Source organism: Lontra canadensis, unplaced genomic scaffold (assembly GCF_010015895.1).
Source record: "Lontra canadensis isolate GAN:19392208 unplaced genomic scaffold, GSC_riverotter_1.0 scaffold13, whole genome shotgun sequence".
Classification (NCBI taxonomy): Eukaryota; Metazoa; Chordata; class Mammalia; order Carnivora; family Mustelidae; genus Lontra; species Lontra canadensis.
The window spans coordinates 18,174,587-18,199,291 of NW_022631007.1; the positions used below are offsets into that span (position 1 = coordinate 18,174,587).

Below are 24,705 nucleotides of genomic sequence, written 5' to 3' on the forward strand. Positions count from 1 at the left end.
ATAAGAAAACCACCACCCATAAGCCATCAGTGCAGATCCTAAAATCTGAGCAGTTCTTTCTCCTGGCACATGTACAGGCCGGTGGCTGGGGGGGCCAAAGACACAGTAACGTTGCAATGGATACTCTTTCTAAAGACTCGTAGTCAACGTTTTACTCTGAGCTTTGTCCCACACCATTAAAAATGCCACCGAAGCATGATTTCACCAGCTGCTGAACCTCCCACCAAAAAGCCAGTCCCTGGGTCCCACAAGAGCCCTCCTGTGGCGGCTGTCGCTGGAGGCTACAGCACAGTCCGGAAGTGGAGGCTTCGCCCCTGTGCCAGGGGCAGGAGGGTGAGGCTGCCTGGCGCTTACCTGCACCCAGCGGTCTCTCATCACCCGAAAGGAAGACAGAGCCCCAACCTGAGCCCACCTATAACCATTTTTGGCCTGTCCCTGCCTATTCTCTGGCTCAAAGGGTTTCTAATTCCTCTCCGTTGTTTGACCAAATGAAGCAGCAGTGAACATCCCAAGGAGTAAATGTGGAAGCCTGTTCTGGTCATTTCCCTAAGACCAATAGCGGCCATCCCATTGTGGGTGTCCAGCTGCGTGGGGGCTCCATGGAGGCCATGCCTCCTTGCCGCACGTTAGGGCAGAAGCTGAGTGGGCCCAGGACTCAAGGACAGTCCCTCCGTGTGAGGAATGCTGTCACCCTGAGCCAGATGTGCCCGTCTCTGCCTCAGTGGACCAGCTGTGCCAGGACCCCATCCAGCCTCACCGTGTAATAACCAGGCTGGGTGGGCTTCCACGAGAGCTGGACCCAAAGGCCCTAGAACCTCCTAGCCTTGTTCCCGGAGCTGGTGGGGACGGGGGTTACCTGGGGTTATGGTTAGGTGTTTCTTGTTTCACATAGGTCTGGGGACCCCTGGAGAGGGAGCTGTGGGAGGGGCAGACCATCAGGCTCTGCCTGGCGCGCAGCCCCGCCCCACACGCAGCCCGGCCCAGGGTCCCTGACCCCAGCCCTGCAGGGACCCCACCAGGTGCGTTGTGGGGAAGGACACTCCCTACCTTGCCCTGTATGGAGTCCCAAGTCCTGGGGTATCCCGGGTCGGCTTGGGGGCTCCCCCATCGAAATTGCACACAGACCCAGGCCCTGAACTAAGCTGTCACAGGCATGTTGGGGAGGCTCAGATTTCCTGGCCGCAGGAACACGAGCCTGCTTGATAAAAACGACTTTGGTTTTGATAAATGTGGACTTTCTGTGGCAGAGACAAAGGCGCCCTTGAGTCCAGAGGGGAACCTAAAACAGCACATTGCTGAAAAGTATTTCCTGATAATATTTTTAGCACCTGAAAAAAAATTTTTTTTCCCTTTTTTTTGCCTGTGGAGTTGTTGGGGCGGTGGGGGGGTGAGAATTCGTTTTGTTTTGGGTTTTGGTTGTTTTGGGTTTGTTTGTTTTTTTTTTTTAATGTACTGCCCAGCAGTGGTGGGGCCTCATGTTAACCTCCCATCTCCCAGACCAGGTACAAATTGGCCCAGACAGCCAGGCATGGGCCCCAGATAGATAAGACCTCATTGGGGACCACGAGCCAAGGGTCTGCCTGTGGCTGGCTCTGACCTGGACCCACAGGCATCTGCTCTCTGGGGTGGGGCCCAGGCCTAAGCATGGCCTCACCAGACCACCCAGGAGACATGCTTGTATGGCCTGGTTGGGACCCCTTGTCTAGGGCAACCACTCCCACCATGTGTGGAGAAACAGTCCTTTTCTGGATGCATCTAGTGGGCACTGTATGCCCATGGGTATTCTGGGCTCTGGGACAGTCCTGCTCCCCCCAAATCTAGCCCAGAAATGGGCCTTGACTAGGTTCCCTGGACGCGTGTGCTCAGGAGGGGGAGCAGAAGAGGCACCCATGAGCAGGTGGGCAGCTGCTGGGTGTGTGAGCAGGTGTGTGTGAGCAGTTGTGATGCAGTGTGGGTGTGTGGGTGTTTGAGGGTCGTGTCCGTGTGTGTGAGAGTGTGCATGCGTGTGTGTGTAAGCGAACATGAGCAAGTGGGAACGTGCCCTTCCTCCCTGGGTTCCTGCAGAGAGCCATGTGAACTTGAGATTCTGTTCCCTGCACAGCCCCGGCCATCAGATGTCATTTCTGACTTTTGTCCTCCAGAGATGGGAGGGCTTGATCTTTCTTATCCTTCATTGGAAGCATGCAGTTGTCCTGCTGTCCTGGGGTGTCCCCAAGGCAGGAGCCTGGCCTCAGGGCTGGCCCTCTCGCAGCCGAGCTCAGTGGGACTAGAGAGAAGTTTTGGGGGACCTTGTTCTCTGGGTGGTGCCTCCTTAAATTCTTCCCTGATTCTATCCTACATCTGTAACCCGCAGAGTAAAACCGTCACACTCTGAGGACCTGTCCACTATTTCTTCAAAGTCACACTAATGTTCCTGGCTAACTGCAAAACAACAGTTGCTCACTGAAGACATTCTAGGACACACAGAAAAATATAGAGCCAGACATAAAAGCTCCCAGAAACCCAGTGGTAGTGCTGGCTCTTTCCATTTATCCTTGGTGGGCGCCCCGTTGTCTTCAGGGGGTCCGGGCTTGGCTCGCAGTCATACATCCCCCAACGCCAGATTCTGAGGGCAGGGAGGATGGGAGAGGGCCCTGCACTGAACCTGAGGAGGGACAAACATTCAGAACAAGGTGTGAGGTCAGTGGTTCCAGGGGCAGAAGAAGAGCTGGGATGGCCACGAACTTGGGACACGGAATCTGGGTTGTGGGCTCCATCCACCAAGCCCAGGAGCATCTATCCACTTGCCCCCAGGCCCACATGGACCTGTCTTCCCCACTGACAGCCACTAAACCCAGGAGTCTGCTGAAGAGTCTCTTGCTGTGAGGTTCCCTTAGGATCCTGAACCAGTTGGGAAACCTCCCCAGGAATTTCTCCAGATGTGGCTGTGCAGGGCACAAACACCTTGTCTAATGCCCTGAAGTCCCCCAGGCCAGGCGCCCTCACAAAAACAGAGGGAAACCTCACCTCCAGGGCCAGGAGCAAGTAAGTGTCCACAGGCCCAGAGTTTGGGGGCTGCAGGGGGCTGGCCTCTGGCCACTTCCACAAGGGTATCCAGGCACTGTTAAGCCGGAGTGGCCCCAACTGACCACTGTCTGCAGGGGGTGACAGGGTCCCCTAGCAGGACAGATACCCAGACCCAACATCTCAGGTAGGACTTAGGGTGTGTCTCAGAATTGCTGTGTGGGCAAGGTGCTTCCATTGGGCCCGCCCTAGTCTGGAGACTGGGGACCTACGGAGGAGGAGGATGATCCCCGCCACAGGACGCTGGTCCGCGAAGCTCTCACCTCGGCAAAGCCCGAGGACCAGAGAGCTGCGCCTCAAAGCCAGCGAGGCTCAGCCGGGCGCGTCGCGAGCGCCCCGCCCTCCCAGAGGCCTGGCGCTTTAAGAGCGGTGTTATTTGCATGACCCCGCCCAGTCCCCCTCCCAGGTCCGGTGACCGCCCGGCTGGATATTTAAATCGCGGCCCCTGGGGCGGGGCCGGCCCTGAGCGCCGTCCCGCACGGCTCCTTCCTTCGCGGAGCCCCGACCCAAGCGCAGCTCCGCCGAGCGCGCGGAACCCCACCTACTGCGCGCAGCGCTCCTCGCACCCCGCCCGGCCCCGCCGGTTCCGACCCCGCACGAGCTGCCAAGCCGTCGGTCCCCGCTGCGTCCCCGCTGCGCCCCCGCGCTGTCCCCGCTGCGTCCCCGCTCTGTCGCCGCGCGGTCCCCGCTGCGCCCCAGCGCTATCCCCGCTGCGTCCCCGCGCTGTCCCCGCTGCGTCCCCGCTCCAGCCCCGCTGCGTCCCCGCTGCGTTCCCGCGCTGTCCCCGCGCTGTCCTCGCTGCGCCCCCGCTCCGGCCCCGCTGTGCTCCGCTGCGTCCCGACCGCCGATCCTCGGCGATGCAGCGCGGCGCCACCTGGGCGCTGCTCTTGGCCTCGGTCCTGGGGCTAGGGGCGCGCGGGGTTCGCGGCGCGGTGGCCCTCGCCGACTTCTACCCTTTCGGCGCGGAGCGCGGCGACGCTGTCACCCCCAAGCAGGACGACGGCGGCTCGGGTCTGCGGCCGCTCTCCGTGCCCTTCCCGTTCTTCGGCGCCGAACACTCCGGACTCTACGTGAGTAACCTCGAGCCTCGAGGGCGCCAGGGAGGGCGCTGCGCCCCGCCGCTGCCCGTCGCCCCGACTCCCGCCGCCGCCGCCAGCAACTTGGCACCGCGGCGGCCAGAGGTGGAATGAGGACAGCGCTTCCTCCCTCCGGCGGCCAAGGCCGGACAGCGGCCCGCGGGAGAGGCGGGCGGGGGTGGGGTTCGAACTGCAGTCCGGCCACCTGGGCGAGGGGAGCGTGGCAAGCCCCGGCCCAGCCTCACCCGCCAGGAGCTTGGGTACCGCGCGCAGATCGCGTCTGCCCAGCGACTGGTCCCCAGCACGGTGGGGGGAGTCCGGCCCTGTCCTGCTTCTTTCAGAAACATCAGTGTGGCAGCAGCCACGTGCTTCCTGGGGCCTCAGTTTCCCGAGTGAGGCACCTGACCCTTTCAGTTCCTCACTGGGCCTGCCACGGTCTCACCCTCCCTCCCGGTCAGGCCCCGCCCTGAGTTGACACCTGAGGCCCACTGCCAGGAGGCTGGGACCCATGCCCAGCAGTCAGGGCAGGGCCTGCTTCTCTGCAGACCACCTTCTGCGTCTGGCAGCAGCTGGGGGTAGTGTATCCTCTGGCCGTTGTCTCCCTTTCTCCCTTGGTCCTGAGTCCAGGAGCTGGTCACTCAGGCCCATAGGTCCCAAACAGGACTTGGAGAGGGAGCTCTGGGGCCAGGGACTCAGGACAGCAGGAGCTGCTCCGGCTGAAGGACGAGGCCGGAGGGCTGGTTCTGTGTGCTGCTCCCAGAGAGGGACCCTGGGCCACAGAGGGCATGAAACGCTACATCTTATCCCCACTTGGTGCCTTTACTGTGAGGACCCCTGGGCACTGGCACCCACCGTCCCCTGAATCAAGGCTAGAAAAGTGTTGGGCCAGCCTGATGGTACTTCCCATTACCTCCAACACTGTCACACCAGCCATGGCCTCGGCCACTTTCAATACTACTGCCACCGTCTGCCCTGCCATCCATCCACACGAGTACCACCCTCTGCATACCCCCCTCTGTGCAGCCACCTGTTCCATCAGCTCTCTCCTCCCCACCACCTTCAAGGCCACCCCCACCCCCACTCACATCTTTTGCACTATGGGCATCCTCACCTAGCACTGTCCCAGTGGCCTCTGCCAATGTCATGCTCTCCCTCCACCAGCAGCCACAGCACAGCCTAGCAGCAGCCTCTCCCTGCACCTGTGCAGGAAAGCTTCCGCACCTGGGCAGCAGCATTTGGTGAGGGCAGTGGTGGGAGGGGCACACATTCTCTGTGTAGAAGTCACTCTGCTGAGGGTCCCCCTGGGACAGGACGAACTTCCAGCGGTACATGGTGGACAGGGCAGAGCCGTGCTCAGCGTCTGCAGGGGCCAGATGAGGCCCTTGCCTCTTAGCCGTGGGACAGCTTGGGGATACTATTCTCACAGAACACTATCAAAATGTACCATAAACATCTGGGCCAGGCTCAGCCTTCCCATCAAAGTTGCAGGTGAAAATATTATTAAAATGGTCGACCCTCTTAATAGCCTACCAAAAACGTCTACCCTTGCCAAAATATCCGGGAGAAACGGCTCTAACGTGGAAAGATCTGCTAGGAAAATAAATCATTTCATCAGAAACGAACATTACAGCGGCTAACCAAACATATATCTCCATAAAAGCCTTTTCCTGAAACAAAGAGAATATTGGAATAACACTTGTCAGCATGGACGCAGTGCGCATGCTGTGTCCCCTCTTCAGGGAGAAAGACAGTGGGATTCCTGAGGGAGCAGTGCCCAGACACCTGCCGGCAGGACCGAGGGGGCACTGTGGTCATGGAGGGCAGGGCAGCCGGAGGGAGGCAGGTTATGATCAAAGCTACTTGAGAGAGGGGAAGGTGTTTGCCCCATAGCATGTGATCCTGGCTGGTGCCTCCTGTGCCTGCGCCTGGACAATCAGAGGGCAAATGGGGAAACTGAGGCTCGGAAGGCAGATTCCAGGGCTTTTTGGATCACCCTTTCCAGCTGCCTCCTCACCCTTCCATCTCAAACTCAGTGGGACCCAAACAGAGGTCCTGCTTCCTCCCTGGACCCACCTTCCGATGCCTCCCTCCTTTCCCTCATCCCCTCATTTTTGGAGCCTTGGAAACACATCCCACTTCCCAGCGTTGGAATGGTCACAGCCCTGGGTCTGGCCACCATCCCCACTCGCCAGGGTGCACGGTGCATGTAGGTGCCTCCTCGCTGGCCTTTGTCTCCTGGTCCTGCCCCTGGAGCCTGTCCATAGGAGCACTGCCAAACATGAATGAGATCCTGCCTCTCCTTTCAGCCCCCAGTCTTGAGGCTGGGTGGTTTGGCTCCCAGAACACCTTCCAGCACCCTCTGCTCCAGCCACACAGAGCAGGCCCCACTCAGGGGTGGCATTCACCATTCCTGCAGCCAGGGCTCTTCCCCAAACTTGCAGGTCTTAAAGAGGGCCCCCACTCCCCTCCCCCAATGTGTCCCCTGTGCTTGCCCCTGACCCCACTATGGTTGTTTCCTTGCTTGGTGTCTGCCTTCCACCTGTGGACCTGTGTCCTGCAAGCTGCGTCAGGACAAACTCACAACATGTATTTATGTCTTCTGAAAGGAGGCAGTGGACATGGCACATGTGTGTGTGTGTGTGTGTGTGCGTGCGTGCACATGCACGTGCACGCACAGCAGACGCATTTCCTGGCTCTCTCCACTCAGGGAAATGGAAGCTACACTACCCCAGAGCACCGGACTCTCCTGGTGCTCGGTTCCTGCTTGCCAAACGTCAGTCTCCCTGGAAGGAACTAGGGCTCTATGGAGACAATATGCCCCAGGCAGGGAAAGTGCAGAAGTGTCTGGGAATCAACCTCCTGAGAAGTAAGACGTGCTCCAAGAATGGTCAGGATGTGGCAGGAGGACACAGAGGGCTTCAGAGGGCTCTCTGGCCATATGGGGACAATCAGCTGAAAAGACTGGTAGGAACAGGTTTTCATCCATTAGATAAAGAGGGAAGCAGGGAGCTTGCGCTGGTAGAAGTCCACAAGGGATGTCATATGGGAATGAGGGGAAGGAGTGTAGACAGCAGCGGCAGCATGTCAGACTTCACTTTCCTGACCTGCGGTGTGCGCTTCCAGCAGAGGGAGTCTTCGGTTGTGGGCAGAGGGAATCGTGTCTGCCCCTCGCTTTCAAGCAGCTCAGGAAACATTGTGTGCAGACAGACGAGGGGAGAGCCCGCACCCAGTCACATCAGAGCGGCGGGTAGGTGGGAATAGAGTAGGAGGACGCTCCTTGTGGTGTTTTTACAGTTTTTCTGTCTATCAAACCAGAGTGAACGGCTGAATGTTCTGCTAGAACAGCCTTCTGTGTGTGCTGCCCGGAGCACCTGGACACACACCCGGCCCCCGGGGAGGCCAGCCCAGCCCGCTGGGAACGGCTCGGGGCTTCCCGCCCCTTAGCTCTCAGGGATGGCACGAGTCCAGAACTGGGGAGCTGGAAGGGACCAGCCCGCCAAAGCCTGTCCCTCCACAACTCACGGTCAGAACCTGGTGCATTCCTTCTGCATCGACTTGTTCATGCTCTCGTTCCAAACCCTCAGCCAAGCCCCTGCGCTGATGCAAGAGCTAGCAGCCGTGTTTTGGTTTTCATATTAAAATCATTCCTGGGGGTGCCTGAGGAGGGGCTCCACAAGTTAGGCACCCGACTCTTGGTCTCGGCTCAGGTCATGATCTCAGGGGCGTGAGGTCGCACCCCCACGTGCTCAGCGTGGAGTCCGCTTGAGCTTCTCCCCTCCCTCCGCCCCTCCTCCTCTCTAAAACAAAATCATTTCTATTTTGTTCACTGTGCTGTTCCGGCTTCCAGAAGGCGGCCACAATGGGAAGCTACTCAGCCAATGTCTGTTGTTAGCATTCTGGTCAGTGTGATGAGACATCCACAATCCCACCACCCAAAAATAGTACTTTTAACATTTTGCTGAAATTTTTGACCCGTTTTCGAGCATACTTAGTGCCCACAAGACAGATCTTGGGGCTGCTGCTTCACACAATTCCTGTTTCCCATATTTCTTTCACTATTTTATGCCATGAGCACTTCCCATGCCTTAAATTTGTAGAAACATGCTTTCTGGTGACAGTCTAATATTCCATCCTGTGGCTAGGTCAAAATTATTTGAATCAGTTGCTCTATTGACTGTTGACTGAGTGGGTGGTCTCAGTGGCCCCCATGAATTAATGACAAGGGCACAGGTGCTGCCTCTCTGCTCCTTTACATGGGTCTCCTGTCCTGTCCTTTCCTTGCAATACATTGCTCCAAGTGGGCTGACTGGGTCTGAAGGAATGCATCTTCCTACTGCCCCCTGACACCCAGAAAGGGATCCTCGTGGGCACCATCCTCTCCTGGCCCCCAGGGAGGCCGCTCCTATGGGTCGGTGAGCAGGCAACTGGGGGGAGGCACCAGCTGGTTTCTCCCCATCCTTTGTCTCTGGGGCTGGGGGGTGCAGCCTTAGAGTCTCATTGTTCATAAACTGGTTCTTTACAAAGTGGGACAAGTCATTCATTAAACACCTACTGTGTGCATAGCCACCTCCCTGCTCCCCAGCCCCAGGACTCAGCAGAGACAGAAGTCTGACTGCACAGGCTGAGTGCAGGCAGGAGTGGGGCGAGGACAGAATCCAGGCTTGGGTCCCTCAGCCAAAACCCTCCACGCAGCGGGGCAGCCTGGGACCGCACCATCCTCTGAGCTGGCCTGGGGGTAGACCAGAGCGGGCACAGCCCCTCAGACCCCTGCAGGCTCCTCTGGTCAGCAGGAGCATGGGCACAGTCAGCTTCAGATGCTTGTTCAGTCGGGGTTTGGGATGAGGCTAGGGCCCAAAAGTGTGACTGCTGTCCCCAGAAGGGGGACTAGCAGGGTGAGAGTCTGGGTGTATGTGGAGAGCAGGGGACACGCCGGATTTGCATGCGGGGTGCATCTCCACTGTGAGAGCTATAGGAGGGCAGTGGACCCCACGTGGTTGCAAGGATGCAGGGTGGCTGAAAGGAAGGGCCTCTGTCCAAGGAGTGCACCAGGCTGAGGGGCAGCAAGGTCTCAGAAGAGACAGGGAGGCCGCAGCTCAGGCAGGTGATGGGCGCAGAGGAAGGAAACCGGTGCCCAGGTGCAGTGGGCCTGTATTCCATAGGGAGGCATGTCCAGGGGCCATTGGGGAGCTGGGCTCTGGGCCTGAAGGGACACCTGGTCGTGGGGTACCCAAGGAGAGGCAGGGAAGAGGCTTTGTCAGGGTGGTGGTGTGGGGCGGGAGCTGTCATCTACACCAGGAAGAAGAGAGATGACAGCAGCAGGGACAGGACGTGGGGCACAGGTGCTGGGACACCAGAGAGGCAGCACCTGTGGGTGGGGGCCACGGGCAGCTAGCTGAGGGCAGAGGAGAGGGTGGCCTCAGGCAGCCTCCGGAGGACAACTGTGGAGGGGGGTGAAGGGGGAGGACACCGCAGGAAGTACAGCCTGGGGCTCTCAGCCCAGGAGGGCTTGGCCTGGGAGGGAGGAAGGGAGCGGCTGCTCTAGCCCTGAGCTCTGCTTTCCTACCCTCCCTGGGAAGCCCTCCACCCAGGTGCCCGGGCCCAAGAAGTGGGCCCTGAGGCAGCTCCCTCCCCTCCCCATCTGCCTGCCTGGGTCCCCCTCCTTCCCCACCATGCCCCCCAGTAGCCCTGGGTGCTATTTCCTGAGGCCTGCTCTAGCTCTGCCCCAGCTCAGCCAAGGGCCAGCCTCCCCTCCTTCCCCAGCCGGGTGTGCAGCAAGCTTGGGCTCTCCAGGGCTCAGACCCGACCTGGCCTGTGAGCCCCGGGGGCCCTGCCCACTCGCTGCCCTGCAGGCCGGACTCCAGCCCCCAGCTGTGCCGTGGGAGGAATCCTAATTACCCAGAAAGCTGCCAGGAAATAAAAAACATGCCTACATTTTTCAAAACAAGCTTATAAAAGGCCTCAGGGGCTTTATTGTTTTATTCTTGGCAGAGAAGTCAAAGCAGGCCCCGCCCTTTTGGATGTGATGTTTGCAGAGCTGGGGTGCTGTGGCCTCGGGGTCCCTGGCCCCCCTCCAGGCCCGCCCTGCCCCGCACAGAACAGCTGCTCCTTCCACCAAGTGTGGCGCTGCAAGCCCCTGAGCTCCTGGCTCAGGGACCAGCCAGACACACGTCACATACTTTGGGCTGGAAGTTGCCTCGGAGAGACTCTCCAGGGCATTTCCGCTCTTTCCTGGTTTTATCCAAGTCGGAAATGCCGCCAGTGCCGTCCCTCTGTGCCTCTCCTGAACCAGTGGGGGGCCGGCCTGGGCCTGCAGGAAGGGGGTTTCCCTCCGGCCTGCCCCACACCACACTGCACACGTTCAGGCACACACACACACACTCACACGCTCACACATACACTCATATACATATATACACACTCACACACTCATACACTTGCACACCCCCACACACTCATACACCTAACACCCTGATACACTTACACACATACATGTACACCTGAAAGGCATACACACATACCCTTACACACACATTTATATATACATACGCACGTACACACTAATACACTCATATACTCACACACACACGCACGCACACACTCAGCACATACACATATATAAACACTTGTATACACATACACAAACATATTCATACACATGCACACTCATACAATCACACACTCATACACACTTATACACATACTCATACACAGAAACACAATCATACATACATATACACATACTGTACACATATACACTCATCACACAATCACACAATCACACACATACCCACACTCTCATAGACATACACACTTATCCACATACACTCATACACACTCATCACACACTCCCACCCATACACATGTTCCATACACGGCCACACATGCATGCGGGCACATGCCCCTCCCCCAGGGCCACCCCCAGGTCACAGAGCCACTGCAAATTCCTGTTGCATGCAATGGCTTCTGGGCCACCCTGGGGACCTGAGCAGCAGCTCCCTTCCTGGGACCATCAGCCTGCTCCGAGGGCATGGGACGCCCCCTTGTGGACTGACTGCAGGCCTCTGGGAGAGAAGGTGACAGGCAGGGGGTGGAGGGCTGCAGCTGCCGGCAGCCCACTCCTGCACTCAGTTCCTGCTGCCACACAGGCCTCACGAGACAGCCAGTGTGCAAGTCCCACCCCGGGCTGGGACACCCCGGGGACGGCCTCGTTCTAGCAGCAGGTGCCTGCACATTAACGAGGCAGCCCGTGTGGGAGAGGCCTGGCTTGGGGAGACTACGTGGTGACCAGAGCGAGCCTCCGTCCAGTGGAGTCTATAGGAAGGGGCTGGGAGGGCAAATCAGAGGGTCCTCCTTCCTCTCTGCCCCTGGGGTCTCCCTGTATTTCCATGACAGTCCCAAAGGGCTGGGGGAGTCCCCCACACGGGCCTCAGGTCCTCATGGCCAGCCTAGGCAGGGTGGCTGTACCGGGCCCGAGGGCCCAGCAAACACCCAGGCCAGGCCCATGGTCAAGTTTCTAGGAAGCCAGTGGCTAAATGGCATGCAGGTAGACCCCCACTTCTCTAAGTCCCACATGGGGATGAAATCTACCTCATTCAGCTAAGACACTCGCCTGTAACAGGGGGGTATCTGAGGGGGATTCCAGATCTAATCCTCCCTCCTCAGCCTCTGTATCTTCACCACATGTTTTATAAAGTACTACTGTACATAGAAAAATAATAATAAAATCAGTGTTTTGCCAAGTGACATTTGCCCTGCCCTGAAGCAGGAGAGGAACCCTGCTGAGGGGTAGAGAGGGGCTGCTGTATGGAGCCCCTCACCCCCCAGCTCCCTGCTCCGGTCCAGCTTGTGCCCACCCCCAACCCCCACCATGCAGATGTTCCCATCTGGAGAAAGAAAGTCCAGTGTGGTTCCTGCCCAGGTGAGAGCGCCTGCCAGCAGCCTGCTTGCTCAGCCGGGGGCCCCCACCACCTTCTCGGCTGTGGTCCTGGCCCAGCCCTGCCCTGGCAGGGAAACAGGGCCGGCTTGTTCTGCCTCCTGCCTGGACCCCTGGGCTCCAGGCCCACAGCCCGGGGGGTGGGGGGAGGGCAGCAGCAGTCTGGGGTGAGGGCAAGCTGGAGGCCTCTGCACGCACCACACACACCTGGGTGACGGGCTTGACTTCCAAGAGGGAGGAGAACTCAGTGGTCTGCAAGAGCCACAGCGGGGGACAGGCCAGTTGAGGGACGCAGGGAGGGCAGTATAGGCTGTGTCCACCCTGGCAGGTGACCCATGGCCGCCTGCAGCTCTAGCTGAAGCCCATGGGCCCTCACTGCCTGCTGCCGTGGACTCTGCCCCTCCCATCCACGGGCGCCTTTTCCGAAAGCTTGTGACTTCTCACTCTTAACTCTTCCTGAACACATGCAGAAGAGGGGACCCATGACATGTACTGCAAAGGGACAAATGCGCTGCAAGCCTCAGTGGGCCCACCCCGTTATAGCAGCCCCCAGCCCCTCTGTGCTCCTTGTGGTGCTGCCCTAGCCCTGCTTCCCCACCCTCCCGGCATGCATCCCCAAGAAGACTGTTCGGACACTCCATCTGATGGAAGCGCAGAGAGGCCATTCTCTTGCACCTGCTGCCTTTGCTCCAGGCATGTTTAGGGTCACCCACTTGGGGTATTGTCTTAGTTCACCTTTGCCGTTTAATTATCTGGAGAGACCACAATTGTTTGACTGTGGTGGACATCTGGAGTTTCTAGTTTTAGGCTCTTCTTAACAACGCTGCGTATGAAAATTCTGGACCATGTATCTGGGCACCCTTCACACACATTTGTACATAGTGAGACCGCTGGGCCATGGGGGTGCACCTATCTTCAGCTGATTAGACATGTCGGCCCACGGGTGTTCCCGCCTACACGACACCCCACCAACATGTTTACCATCTAGTCGTTGTGTACTGATGTGTTAACATGGTTTTAATTTCCTTTTTATCAGTAAGGCTGAACATATCTTGTATATATTCGCTGACCATTGGATTTTCTCGTCTGTGAAGTCTTTCCCCTCTCGTCTATGTTACCTTTTTCCTGTTGATCTGTGCGAGTTCTTAACAAACCCAGGTCACAAACACTTTAAATTTCTCTTTCCATTCTATGCCTTATTTCACCCTCTTTAATGGCATCTTTGGGTGAATAGGTGTTCTTAATTTTAATATAATATGTGTCCTTCTTTGTGTTTATGATTAGAGGGTTTTGTGCCTTATTGTAAAAATCACCCCAAAAGTCAGGAATGTTTTCTCCAACAGTGTCATTGCTGAATTGCTTTGTCATTCACAATGAGGTGCCACACAGCCCTGGAGCTGGGCTCTGTATTTGGGGGAGATCAAAGAGACAGGGAAAGGAGACACGTGCTGCTCCACAGCGCCCCTGCTGTGGGAACGAGTGTCCTGCAGGGCGGGGAGGTTGTCTCCGGGCTCTCCAAGTCGGGCGGCACTGTGGTCGATCTTAGTGTTTGTCCGTCTTTCCTGTTCTTCTGGAGAGGGTCTGGGTCATTCTTGGCATTGCGTTTTCATATAAAATTTGGAACTGGCTTATCAGGTTACATGCATACACATACTTGTTGGGATTTTTTTGAGACTGCTTTGAATATATAGGGGCGTGTAGGTCAATGGGTATCTTTACAACACTGGGTCATGCAATCTGGAAACATTGCGTGCCTCTAGATTGATTTACATTGTCTTTAATGCTCTCAGTCAAGCTTTAGAATTGACTGCAGAGAAGCTTTGAGCATCTTCTGTTAGATTGATTCTTTATATTTTTATACTGTTGTTAATGGTGTCTTGAATTTCTATTTACTGCTGGTATGTAGATTCATGGTTGATTTTTTTTACGTTTCCTAATTTTACATTTAACAACCAAGCCTCTTATTAGTTTTACTAAATTATGTGGGGATTCTTTTGGATTTTCTACAACTGCATTCATGTTGCACGGAATTAAAGGCAGCAGTGTTCCTCTCTGTATCGTATTTTTATTTTTTGTTTCATTTTTGTTGCCTTGCTGTGTGGACTCAGGTCTCCATTGAATTGTCCAGTGGAAATGGTGTTAACACGATCCTTATCTTGCTCCCAATCTCAAAAAGAAACTTCCGTATTTTACCTCGAAACACCGTGTTTGTTCTTGCTTATTTTAAAGACACCCTTGATCAGATTAAAGGTGTTCCCTTATATTCCTAGTATTCTGAGAGTTTTTATCACAAGTGGATGTTGACTTTTATCAAAGGTCATCTCTACACGTAGTAAGATGATCATGTGGTTTTCTCCCTTAATCTGTTAAATTAATCATTTAAATTGATTAAATCAATGGGTTTTCTTTTCTTTTCTTTTTTTTTTTTTTTTGAGAGAGAGAGAGAGAGAGATCACAGGTAGGCAGAGAGGCAGGCAGAGAGAGAGGGGGAAGCAGGCTCCCTGCTGAGCAGAGAGCCTGATGTGGGGCTTGATCCCAGGACCCTGAGATCATGACCTGAGCTGAAGGCAGAGGCTTAACCCACTGAGCCATCCAGGTGCCACAAATCAATTGGTTTTCTAATGTAAAGCTTAGCTTGTATTCCTCAAAAAATACAAACTGGCAGGATGCCTGGGTACTCAGTTGGTGAAGTGTCTGTCTTCAGCTCAGGTCATGATCCCAGGGTGCTCAGATTGAGTCCCAGATCCGGCTCCTTGCTCAACCGGGAATCTGTTTCTCCCTCTGCCTCTGCTGCTGCTCCCTCTGCTTATGCTCTCTCTCTTTCTAACAAATACATAAATAAAATATTTTTTTAAAAATCCAACTTCAGGGGGCACTTGGGTAGCTCAGTTGGTTGAACACCTGACGGTTGGTTTTGGTTCAGGTCATGATCTCAGTATCAGGAGACCCAGTCCTGTAGCGGGGTCCATGCTCAGCCTGGCGAGCGCTTAAGACTCTCTCTCCCTCTCCCTCTCCCTCTGCCCCTCCCCCTGTTTGCATTCTCTCTCTCTCATTCTCTCTGTCTCTCTAAATCATTTTTTTAATCCAACTTGGTAGTGATGAAGTGTTTCTCCTATTTATATATTGCTGGATTAATTTGCTAGTTTATTGAAGATTGTGGCAACTTTGGCATCAGTGAGACTACCCTGCTGTTCATCTATGCCCTGGCTTTGGTCTGAGTATCACGATTGTGCCAGTCTTGTGAAATGAATTCTTCTAGTTAGAAGGGCTGATGTATTTCTGGAGTTACCCCTTACGTGTTTGCTGGAAATCACTGGTAGTGCCATCTGGAACTTGAGTTTCCCTGGGGGAGTTTGTGCTGATTCAATGTCTTCAATAATTATATTTTTTAAAAATAGGTTTTCTATTTCTCCTCACATTCGATAAGTTGTATTTCTCTAGGAAAATTTCCGTTTTATATACAATTTCAAGGTTGTTATAACATGAAACTGTGAAGGTCTGGGATTTGCTGGCTCTCCTCCCTGGCTCATGTCAGCCTTTTATGGACTTGGGGGTGCTGGCCGGAGACCCCAGACTTCTGGTCTCTATGGATGCATAGATGCTGCTCCTTATGGTGCAACAGGGAGCAAAACCCCATTGTCTGCATCGGGGCCTCTTGCTCCCCACATCCCACGGGGAACAGAGGAGCCCCCACTGTGAGTTCGTGTCACAGCCAAGAAACACTGAGCTTGGGGAAACCTGCCTTCTGTCCACAGGGACACAACACTTCATCCCTCAGGGCTGATCTCTGCAAACACAACCCTGAGGTACGGCCCAGGGAAAGCAGAGCCTTGCATTCTTGGCACACCCAGCAAAAACACTCAAGGCGCTCAGGACCCAGGGCAGACTGCCTCTCCCCACAACCCACCTCCTTGGCCCCACTTGTTCTTAGCCAAACTCACATCTTCATATGGGTCTGCCACTCCGCCAGTCCCTCCAGTTGGTTGGACCACAGGAGCCAGGACCACACTGATGTGATTGGGCTCACAGTGCGTGTAACTGAGGCTGCTATCCACCGGGCTCGGAGCAGCAATGGCAGTTGACACAGCAGGGCCTCCGTCTTGCCTCCAGCTGCAGGTGCAGCCCGCTGGACATTAGTCCCAGAGAGGCCACTGGGTCTTATTTCAGCCAGGACGTTACCCAAGGCCAGGCTCTTGTCCACTGTGATGCACAAGAGTAGTTCAGAGATGCCACCACTGATAACTACAGAGGCTCTAAGTGGCCCAAAGCAGTGATCCCGTTAGGGCAACCCTCTCACCCTGCTTTACTGGGAAGCTTTCCCTGAAAGGCTCAGGAGGCCCCCTTGGTCTCAGGCAGAGAGGGATGGTTGACCCCCTGATCCCCAGCTCCATTGACGGACATTCCATGGCTCACCCGCCCCCACACGCAAACACCCGACCTAAGGGGCACAGATCCCCCCTCCGGCCTAAGATCTGGTGCTGACTTGGTTTGGATCACTGCTGTGTGGGCTGGCTGAGGTCTATGGGCCATGGCCTGGAGCACTCACAGGCTTGTTCAGCACCCCAAGTGGAACCCAAGGCCAAGAATGACCTTGTGTTGGAAAGACCTAAAAAAGGTCGTGCCCTCTGGGCATTAACACATTTTTGTGTCAGGCACAGCAGAATCATTTGTGACTGGCTGAGTGCCAGGGGCTTCTCCATTTTTCTTGTGCACAGACAGGGGTGTGGACCCAGCACAGGGCAGGTGGCAGACCAGGCCCACAGGCAGCAAAGGCAGAGGTCTCTTGGGCGAGTCTGGGGAGGCTGAACCAGGGCTCGGCAATGCCAGATGCCAGTGGATGCTGGGGAGTATGCAACGGTTACCAGACCCTTGTACCAGGGCATGACGGCCCACAACATAGAGCATCTCTGTCAGGCACTAATGACCCAGAAGAGTCACTGTAGTGATACAATGGAGCGGGTGGTCAGCATCGGCACCGAGAAAAGTGAGATCCCCACGCCGGGCCTGGGAGCGGTCGGTAGTCCCTCCGGGCAAGATGGCAAGTGGGCCAGCTTCCACACAGACAAGGGTGGTGGGCGGTGTAGTTACTGCACCGGCAGCACTGAGGCCTTTCCTTCCACCAGGCGCCAGCAGGGACCATGGTGCCATCTCTGGTGTAAGGAGGGATTCCCCCAGCCAGCCTCTGCCAGGGAGAGGTCTCCATCAGTGGCCTGCTCTCCATCAGTCCCATCGGAGAATGCCCGTCCCTGTGGGCCCCTCGGGAGCAACCCAGACTACCCCTGCTGGCCACAGGATGCGCGCAGGGTGTGCCCAGGCTCACAGGCCCCAAACACAGCATCATCAATCAGGTCGGCCTGGCTGTGCCTTCTAGGCTGCGGGCCGATGGCAGAGGGGAGCCAGCAGGCTGTCTGGTGGTAGGGTTGTCTCTACACTGAGCTCTGAGCAGCCACGGGCAGGGTGTGAGCGGTGCCCCCTTGTCCCTGCAGAGCTTTCCTTACAAAACCTGACCGGGGGTCTGCACAGGACAGCCCAGGAGCTGGCCCAAGGTCTGTTTGTGTATGGCCCTGGAGCTAAGAATGTTGTTGGTATTTTTAAAGGGCTATAAAAACAAAAACAAAAGAGCAAAGAAGAGTATGTGATGGAGACCGTATGTGGTCCCCAAAGCCAAACATAGTTACTATCTGGCCCTTCACGGAACAGTCTGCTGACCCTCCACTAGACCATTTGCCACAACCCGGAGGTCAGTGAAACCCTGGCATGTCTAGTCAAGGATCCCTCCTGGGCTGGGGTGATTGCTTCTCATTCCACCCAAAGCACCGCCTGAACTTTCCACAGGATTCCCCATTGGAGATGGGGCCATGGCTCCTGGGAATGGCATTAGGCTCCAGCTTGGCTAGGCCATCAGCAAACCAGACAGGCTTTCACGGGATGCTCAGGGGACGCTCTGTGACTGGAAGACCCCCTGAGCCAGCGGCTTTACTTGGGACCCTGGAGTGAAAGATGAGGTCCCCCAAATGGGTAATTGCCATTTTTTCATGTAAAACTGAGACAACTTAGCTTCTGTGCCATTTCCATTTGGCCACCCACCCTGCTGGGACCTTCTCTGGTTACTGGTCAAGTTCAAGTTGACCCACCTCAAATGGAGATATTGGGCCAGATTCATGAGGCCCCCATGCATCACCCTGGCTTCTGCAAGCTCTCCATTGGGTCCTGCCTCGGGCAGGGGGTGCTGTTGCCCTAGAGAGGCCTTGTGGGCCTGGCAACTCCTGGACTCCCCCAAAAGGAGAAACCCCAATACTTCTTGGCAGAACAACAGGCAACAATGACACACTTGGACCCCACCCATGAGGTCTCTTAAACTTCCTGTCCCCCACTGCAACCTTGTCTTTTCCTACAAAAGCGCTGCACGTGAGTCAGGAGACCATGCTCTCTGCCTCGGGGACCCCAGGGAGTGGGGTGATGTGCACAGGGGAGGTCACCCTCTTATGTAGACTTTAGCTCCAGGATGATGCCCGCACCCCAGCCTCACTTGCTCCCTCCCTCCCTCCCTCCTTCCCCTTTACTGAGATATAATTCACATGCCATACAATTTACTCTCTTAAAACTCAGTGGCTTTTTGTGTATTTAGAATGGTAATTCATCACCACAATTTTAGGACATTCTCCTTACCTCTGAAAGAAACCCTGTACCCCTCAGTTGTTATTTTCCATCCCCCCAATTCTGCTCTGACCTAGGCAATCCCTAATCTACTTTCTGTTTCTATTAATTTGCCTATTCTGTACTTTTCTGATTGGCTTCGTTCACTTAGTAATATGCATTTAAGGTTCTTCCATGTCTTTTCATGATTTGAGAGCTTCTTTCTTTTTTTTTTTCTTTTAAGATTTTATTTATTTGACAGAGAAGAGAGATCACAAGTAGGCAGAGAGGCAGACGGGGCGGGGGGGTTAGCAGGCTCCCTGTTGAGCAGAGAGCCCGATGCAGGGCTCAATGCCAGGGCCCTGGGATCATGACCTGAGCAGAAGGCAGAGGCTTTAACCCACTGAGCCACCCAGGCGCCCCGAAAGCTCATTTCTTTTTAACACCAAGTAATATTTCATTGTCTGGATGGACCACAATTTACCCATTCACCTACTGAAGGACATCTTGGTTGGCTCCAAGTTTGGGCAATTATGAATGGAGTTGCTATAAGCATCTGTTTGCATGTTGTTGTACAGGCCTAAGTTTTCCACTCCCTTGGTTAAATACCAAGAAGTGCAACTGCTGGATGCTAAGCTAAGCGTATGTTTTATTTTGTGAGAAACTGTCAAATTGTCTTCCAAAGGGGCTGTACCATTTTGCATTCCCACCAGCAGTGAATGAGAGTTCCTGTTGCTCCACATCCTCAGCCACATTTGATGGTGTCAGTGTTCTGGATTTTGGCCATTCTAATAGGTGAATAGTGGTGTCTCATTATTTTTTTAATTTGAATTTCCCTGGTGACATATGATGCAGAGTATCTTTTCATGTGCTTATTTGCCATCAGTTTATTTTCTTTGATGAGGTGTCTATTAAGGTCTTTGGCCCATATTTTGATCAGGTTGTTTTGTGGGTTTTTTTATTGTTGAATTTTAAGAGTCCTTTGTGTATTTTGGGTTAACAGTCTCTATCAGATATATCGTTTGCAAATATTTTCTCCCATAAGTCCATTTTGTGACTTGTCTCCTCACTGTCTTGATACTATCTTCCATGGAGCAGAAGTTTTTAATTTCAGCGAAGTCAAGCTAATTAGGTATTTCTTTCATGGATCATGCCTGTGGTGTTATATCTAAAAAGTCATCACCAAAAAAAGGTCATTTAGATTTCTCCTACCTAAACTTCTAAGAGTTTTATGGCTTTGTGCTTTGTATTTAGGTCTATGATCCATTTTGAGTTAAATTTTGTGAGCCATGTAAGGTCTGCATCTAGATTCATTTTGTGCATGTGTGTGTGTGGAGATGCCCACTTGTGCCAGCATCATTTGTTGAGATGATGATCTTTGTCCACTGTATTGCCTTAGTTCCTCTGTCAAAGACCAGGTGACTATATTGACCCAGTGGTCTAATTCCAGGCTCCCTATTCTGTTCCATTGGTCCTTTGTCTATTCTACCACCAGTGCCGCACTTTCTTGATTACTGTAGCTGAGTCAGGTAGTGTCAGTCCTCCATCTTTGTTCTCCTCCTTCAGTACTGTTTTGGCTATTCTGGGTCTTTTTGCCCTCCATATAAACTTTAGAATCACTTGATTGATTTCCACAAGCTAATTTGCTGGAATTTTGAGTGGGATTGCATTGAATATATAGAACAAATAGAACTGACATCTTGAAACATTGAGTCTTCTTATCCACAAATATGAAATTTTCTCTCCATTTATTTAGTTTTTCTAAGGTCTTTTTCATTGGAGTTTTGTAGTTTTTCTCATACAGATTTTGTACAGATTCCATTAAGTGTATAGCTAAGTATTTCATTTGGGGTAGTGTTAACATAAATGGAATTGTTTTTAATTTCAAATGCCTCTCCCTTGTTCATTGCTGGTATATAAGAAATTGATTTTTAGGACACAATTGAGAATATCACCATCTTAACAACATTAACAGGGTTATGGCATCTGATTCATGAGTATGAGATGTTTTTCCATTTATTTAGATCTTAATTTCTTTCAACGATATTTGTAGTTTTTAGGGCACAAGTTTTGTACCTCCTTGGTTAAATTTATACACATTTTATTCTCTTTGATGCCATTATAAATGGAATTGTTTTCTTGACTTCATTTTTGGGTCATTCATTGTATACATGTAGACATACAATTAATACTTATATATTTATCTTATATTTGGCAACCTGCTGAACTCACTGATTGCTTCAAATAGTTGTTGTTGTTGTTTTAGTGGATTCTTTGAGATTTTCGATATAATAGGTCATATCCTCTGCAAACAGAGGCAGGTTCACTTTCTTTCTAGGGTGAATGCCATTTATTTAATTTTCCTGGGAGCCCCTTACTTTTTGTTGCCTACATGTCACCATAACTTTCCTCCACAGTCCTCTGAGCCTTCAGCCACCTCTGCACCTGGCACCATCTTCCCCTAATGAACCAGGTAGGATGGCAACTTGGGTGCCTGTAACCAACAGAGCTGTAAAAGTTTGAGTCCTTTACCTCTCTCAAGTCCCCTACCATATTTGGCTTTTTTTGTAAAGCAGCTGAAGTCAGGATGGAGGAGGGAGCAAAGATCTAGGGACACAAACAGTGACTGCACAAATAAGGAAGGCCTTGCATTTGCCACTCACACAGCTCAACTAAGTGGACTTTCAATGTTTCTGGTACCCTCAAAACTCTAAATCCTAAAAAAACAAACAAACAAGAAAGCAAACAAAACCCTTTACATCCTCATTGCTGGAACCATTTCTTTCAGCTTTCAGAATCTTTTGACTTAGTTATCAGGGCCCTTCTGCTTTTTTAGTGGGGCCTTGAAGGGTCACTGCCACATTGTCATTATAACAACAATCAAAGCTCTGATCAGATGGTTTGTTTCAAGCCTACCGCTCACTGCTCAGCTTTATTAACAGGTAAAACAGTGGGCATCCTCACTCCCCACCTCTTACTCACCCAACACCCCCACTTAATGGAGAACATTATCTCCCCAGATCCTGGTGAGTCTTCTCAGTTTCTCCTGACCCAGTCCATGGAAGACCTTGTCCTTTCTCTTCCAGAAAGTCATTACTCTATTATGTTAACATCCCTTCCTCCTTTATTTCTTCTTAACCCAGTTTTGGTAAGCTGCATTTGTCTAGAAATATTTCCATTTTATCTAAAATCTTGAATTTATTCTTATTATAAAGTATTTATAATAACTCCTTATCTTTTTTAACAATGTCAGAGTATAAAGTCATATATTCTTTTTCAGTCCTGATAATGGCAACTGATACCTTCTCTTATTTACTTGACCAATTCCACCAGAAATGTATCTGTTTTACTAGTAGTTTAAAAAAAAAAAAAAAAAAACAAGTTTTGGCTGATTTTTTCAGTGTTTGTTTTCTAGTTCATTAACTTGTGCTCTTAATTTTTTATTTTTCTCTTCCCATTTTTGTTTTGTTTTGTTTTGGTTTTGGTTTGTTTACAGTATGTGGAGTATTTACTAACTTTTTGGTTTGTTCACAAAGTATACATACTGAGATAACCATGTAAGGCTACAAATTCCCCTTTAATTTCTGCTTGCACCACACTCTCAAGTTTTTGCTAAATAGCCCTTTTTTTTTGTCTTTCAGTCCAAAGTTATTTATATTTCTTAATTTCCATGCACACAGAAATTTCCTACCTTTTGGGGGTTAATATTTTTAGTATAATTGCACTGTAGCCAGAGGACAAACTCCATATTTTTTGTAATCACTTGAAATTTGTTGACACTTGTTATATGATCAGTATATGGTAAATATTTTTAAAAGAAATTTTTAAAGATTTTATTTATTTATTTGACAGAGAGAGAGATCACAAGTAGGCAAAGAGGCTGGCAAAGAGAGATGGGGAAGCAGGCTTCCTGTTGAGCAGAAAGCCCGATGCGGGGCTTGATCTCAGTACCCTGAGATCATGACCTGAGCCAAAGACAGAGGCTTAACCCACTGAGCCACCCAGGTGCCCCTAAAATAATATTCTATTTGTGTTATATTTTAGGTCACTTATTATCTGCATTGTTCAAATTTTCTGTATTCTCACAGATTATTGTGTCTGCCTAGCCTACTTTACTAGAGAAGGTATGTTAAAATGTTCTACTATGATTATGAATTGACCTATTTCCTTTTGTCAGTTTTTCACTTATGTATGTTGAGACCTTGTTATTAAATATATAAAAATACAAAATTGTTATATCTTCCTTTATTATTATGAAGTGGCCCTCTTTGTCTCTAGCTTACTTTTTGCTTTATGATCTGTTTTGTCTGATAATAATATAACTATAAACCATAGGTTTCCTTTGGTTAGCATTTGGAGGGTATATATTTTAACCTGAATATCTGATTCATTTTCATTTAATGTGTTACTGATGAAGGTGTGTTTGGGTCTACTATCTTCTGTGCTACTTGTTCTGCTTACTTTATCTTTCCTTCTCTCTCCTTCTTGCCAAAAATTTTAATAATTCAGTCATATCCCCTTTATCAGTTAGGACTATATACACTGCTTTTATTCTTTTGGTGATTATCCTAGGTAGTACAATATTCATTTTTATTTATCAATATTCACTAATAAATTAACTAATGCTTTTATCCTATTCCTGGAAAATACAGTGAGTTTGGAACACTTTAATACTCTTCCAATTTATAGCATATTATCATTAATTTTAATTCTACAGATTTTTTACACAATTCCACAAAGTTTTATTTATATTATGTCTTTATATGGTCAGTATTCATTTAGATTTATTCTCATACTTTCTGTTCTAATCTGTTCTGGCTACTATAACAAAAGTGCCATAGACTGGGTGGTTTAAATAACAAACATTTATTTTTCACAGTTCTGAAGATGGGCAAGTCCAAGATCAAGGGGCTGGCAGATTTAGTGTCTGGTGAACAACCACTTCCTAGTTAAAAGCCACCTTCCTGCTGTGTCCTCATACATCAGAAGGAGAGAGGAGATCTCTGGGCTCTCTTTTATAGTCTCCCCCATGAGGGTTCCACCCTCATGGCCTAATCTCCTCTCACAGGTCTCCCCCAATGTCATCACAGTGGGGGTCAGGTCTCAATATAAGAATTTTGGGGAGACACAGACATTCAGTCCATAGCATCTTCTTTGCCCTTTTTCCTTCCTGCTTCTCTGACTTTACATTTCCCTTTAACTTGAATTTTTTTTTCATGTGGGTCTGCTGTTTAGATACTATTTACTTACTTACTATTTATCTGAATTATCTTTATTTTGCCTTCAGTAATAAAGGATATTTTATCTGGGTATAAGTTTATGTTAGCAGTTATTTTCTTTCACATTAAAGATATGATCTCACTGATTTCTAGTTCCCATCATTGCTTGTGAGAAATCAACTGTCACTCTACCTGTAAGATCCTTGATGGTAATTTATATGTATTCTCCTTGTCATTCATTTTCTGCATCTCTAGCAGTCATTAGTTGTTGCTTTATTTTTATTTTTCCAGCTAGGGAATCACTGGGACTGTTGAATATGTGGCCTGATGTCTTTCATTGGTTCTAGAAATTCTCAGTCATTGCCTTTGTAGCTCCTTATCCTTTGGTACTACAAACCATACATTTATCTGATCATCTTATTACTTCACATAAGTCTTACTTTTTCTTCTCTACTCTCCGTCTTTCTGTCTCTGTTCTAAATTCTGGATAGTTTCTTCTGACCTATCTTCTAGTTCCAGTTCATTTATTCTTTCTTCAATTGCTTCAAATCTGTTCTTAAATCCATCTACTTAGTTCTTAATTTGTTATTTACTTAGTTTAAGTGCTAGAATTTCTATTTAGTTCTTTAAAATGGCCTTTTTAAAAGATAATTCTGGGGCATCTGGGTGGCTTATTCATTAAGTGTCTGCCTTCGGCTCAGGTCATGATCCCAGGGTCCTGGGATCAGCCTCACATTGGGCTTCCTGCTCAGCAGGAAGCCTGCTTCTCCCTCTCCCA

The 24,705-nt window shown here is 51.2% G+C and overlaps 1 protein-coding gene across 4 annotated transcripts in view; it reads left to right on the forward strand.

Annotated features, from left to right (window-relative positions):
- Positions 1 to 3,841: 3,841 nt before the first annotated feature.
- Positions 3,842 to 24,705, forward strand: part of SNED1 (sushi, nidogen and EGF like domains 1) — an 89,894-nt gene continuing 69,030 nt past the window's right edge. For 2 of the 4 annotated variants that reach the window (XM_032857695.1, XM_032857696.1), the window contains exon 1: positions 3,843 to 4,133. In XM_032857695.1, coding sequence (XP_032713586.1) covers positions 3,921 to 4,133 — 213 coding nt within the window. In that variant the 5' untranslated portion in view covers positions 3,843 to 3,920. Of the gene's footprint in view, positions 4,134 to 24,705 lie in introns of all 4 variants that reach the window. The other 2 variants (XM_032857697.1, XM_032857698.1) reach the window with 2 other exon arrangements.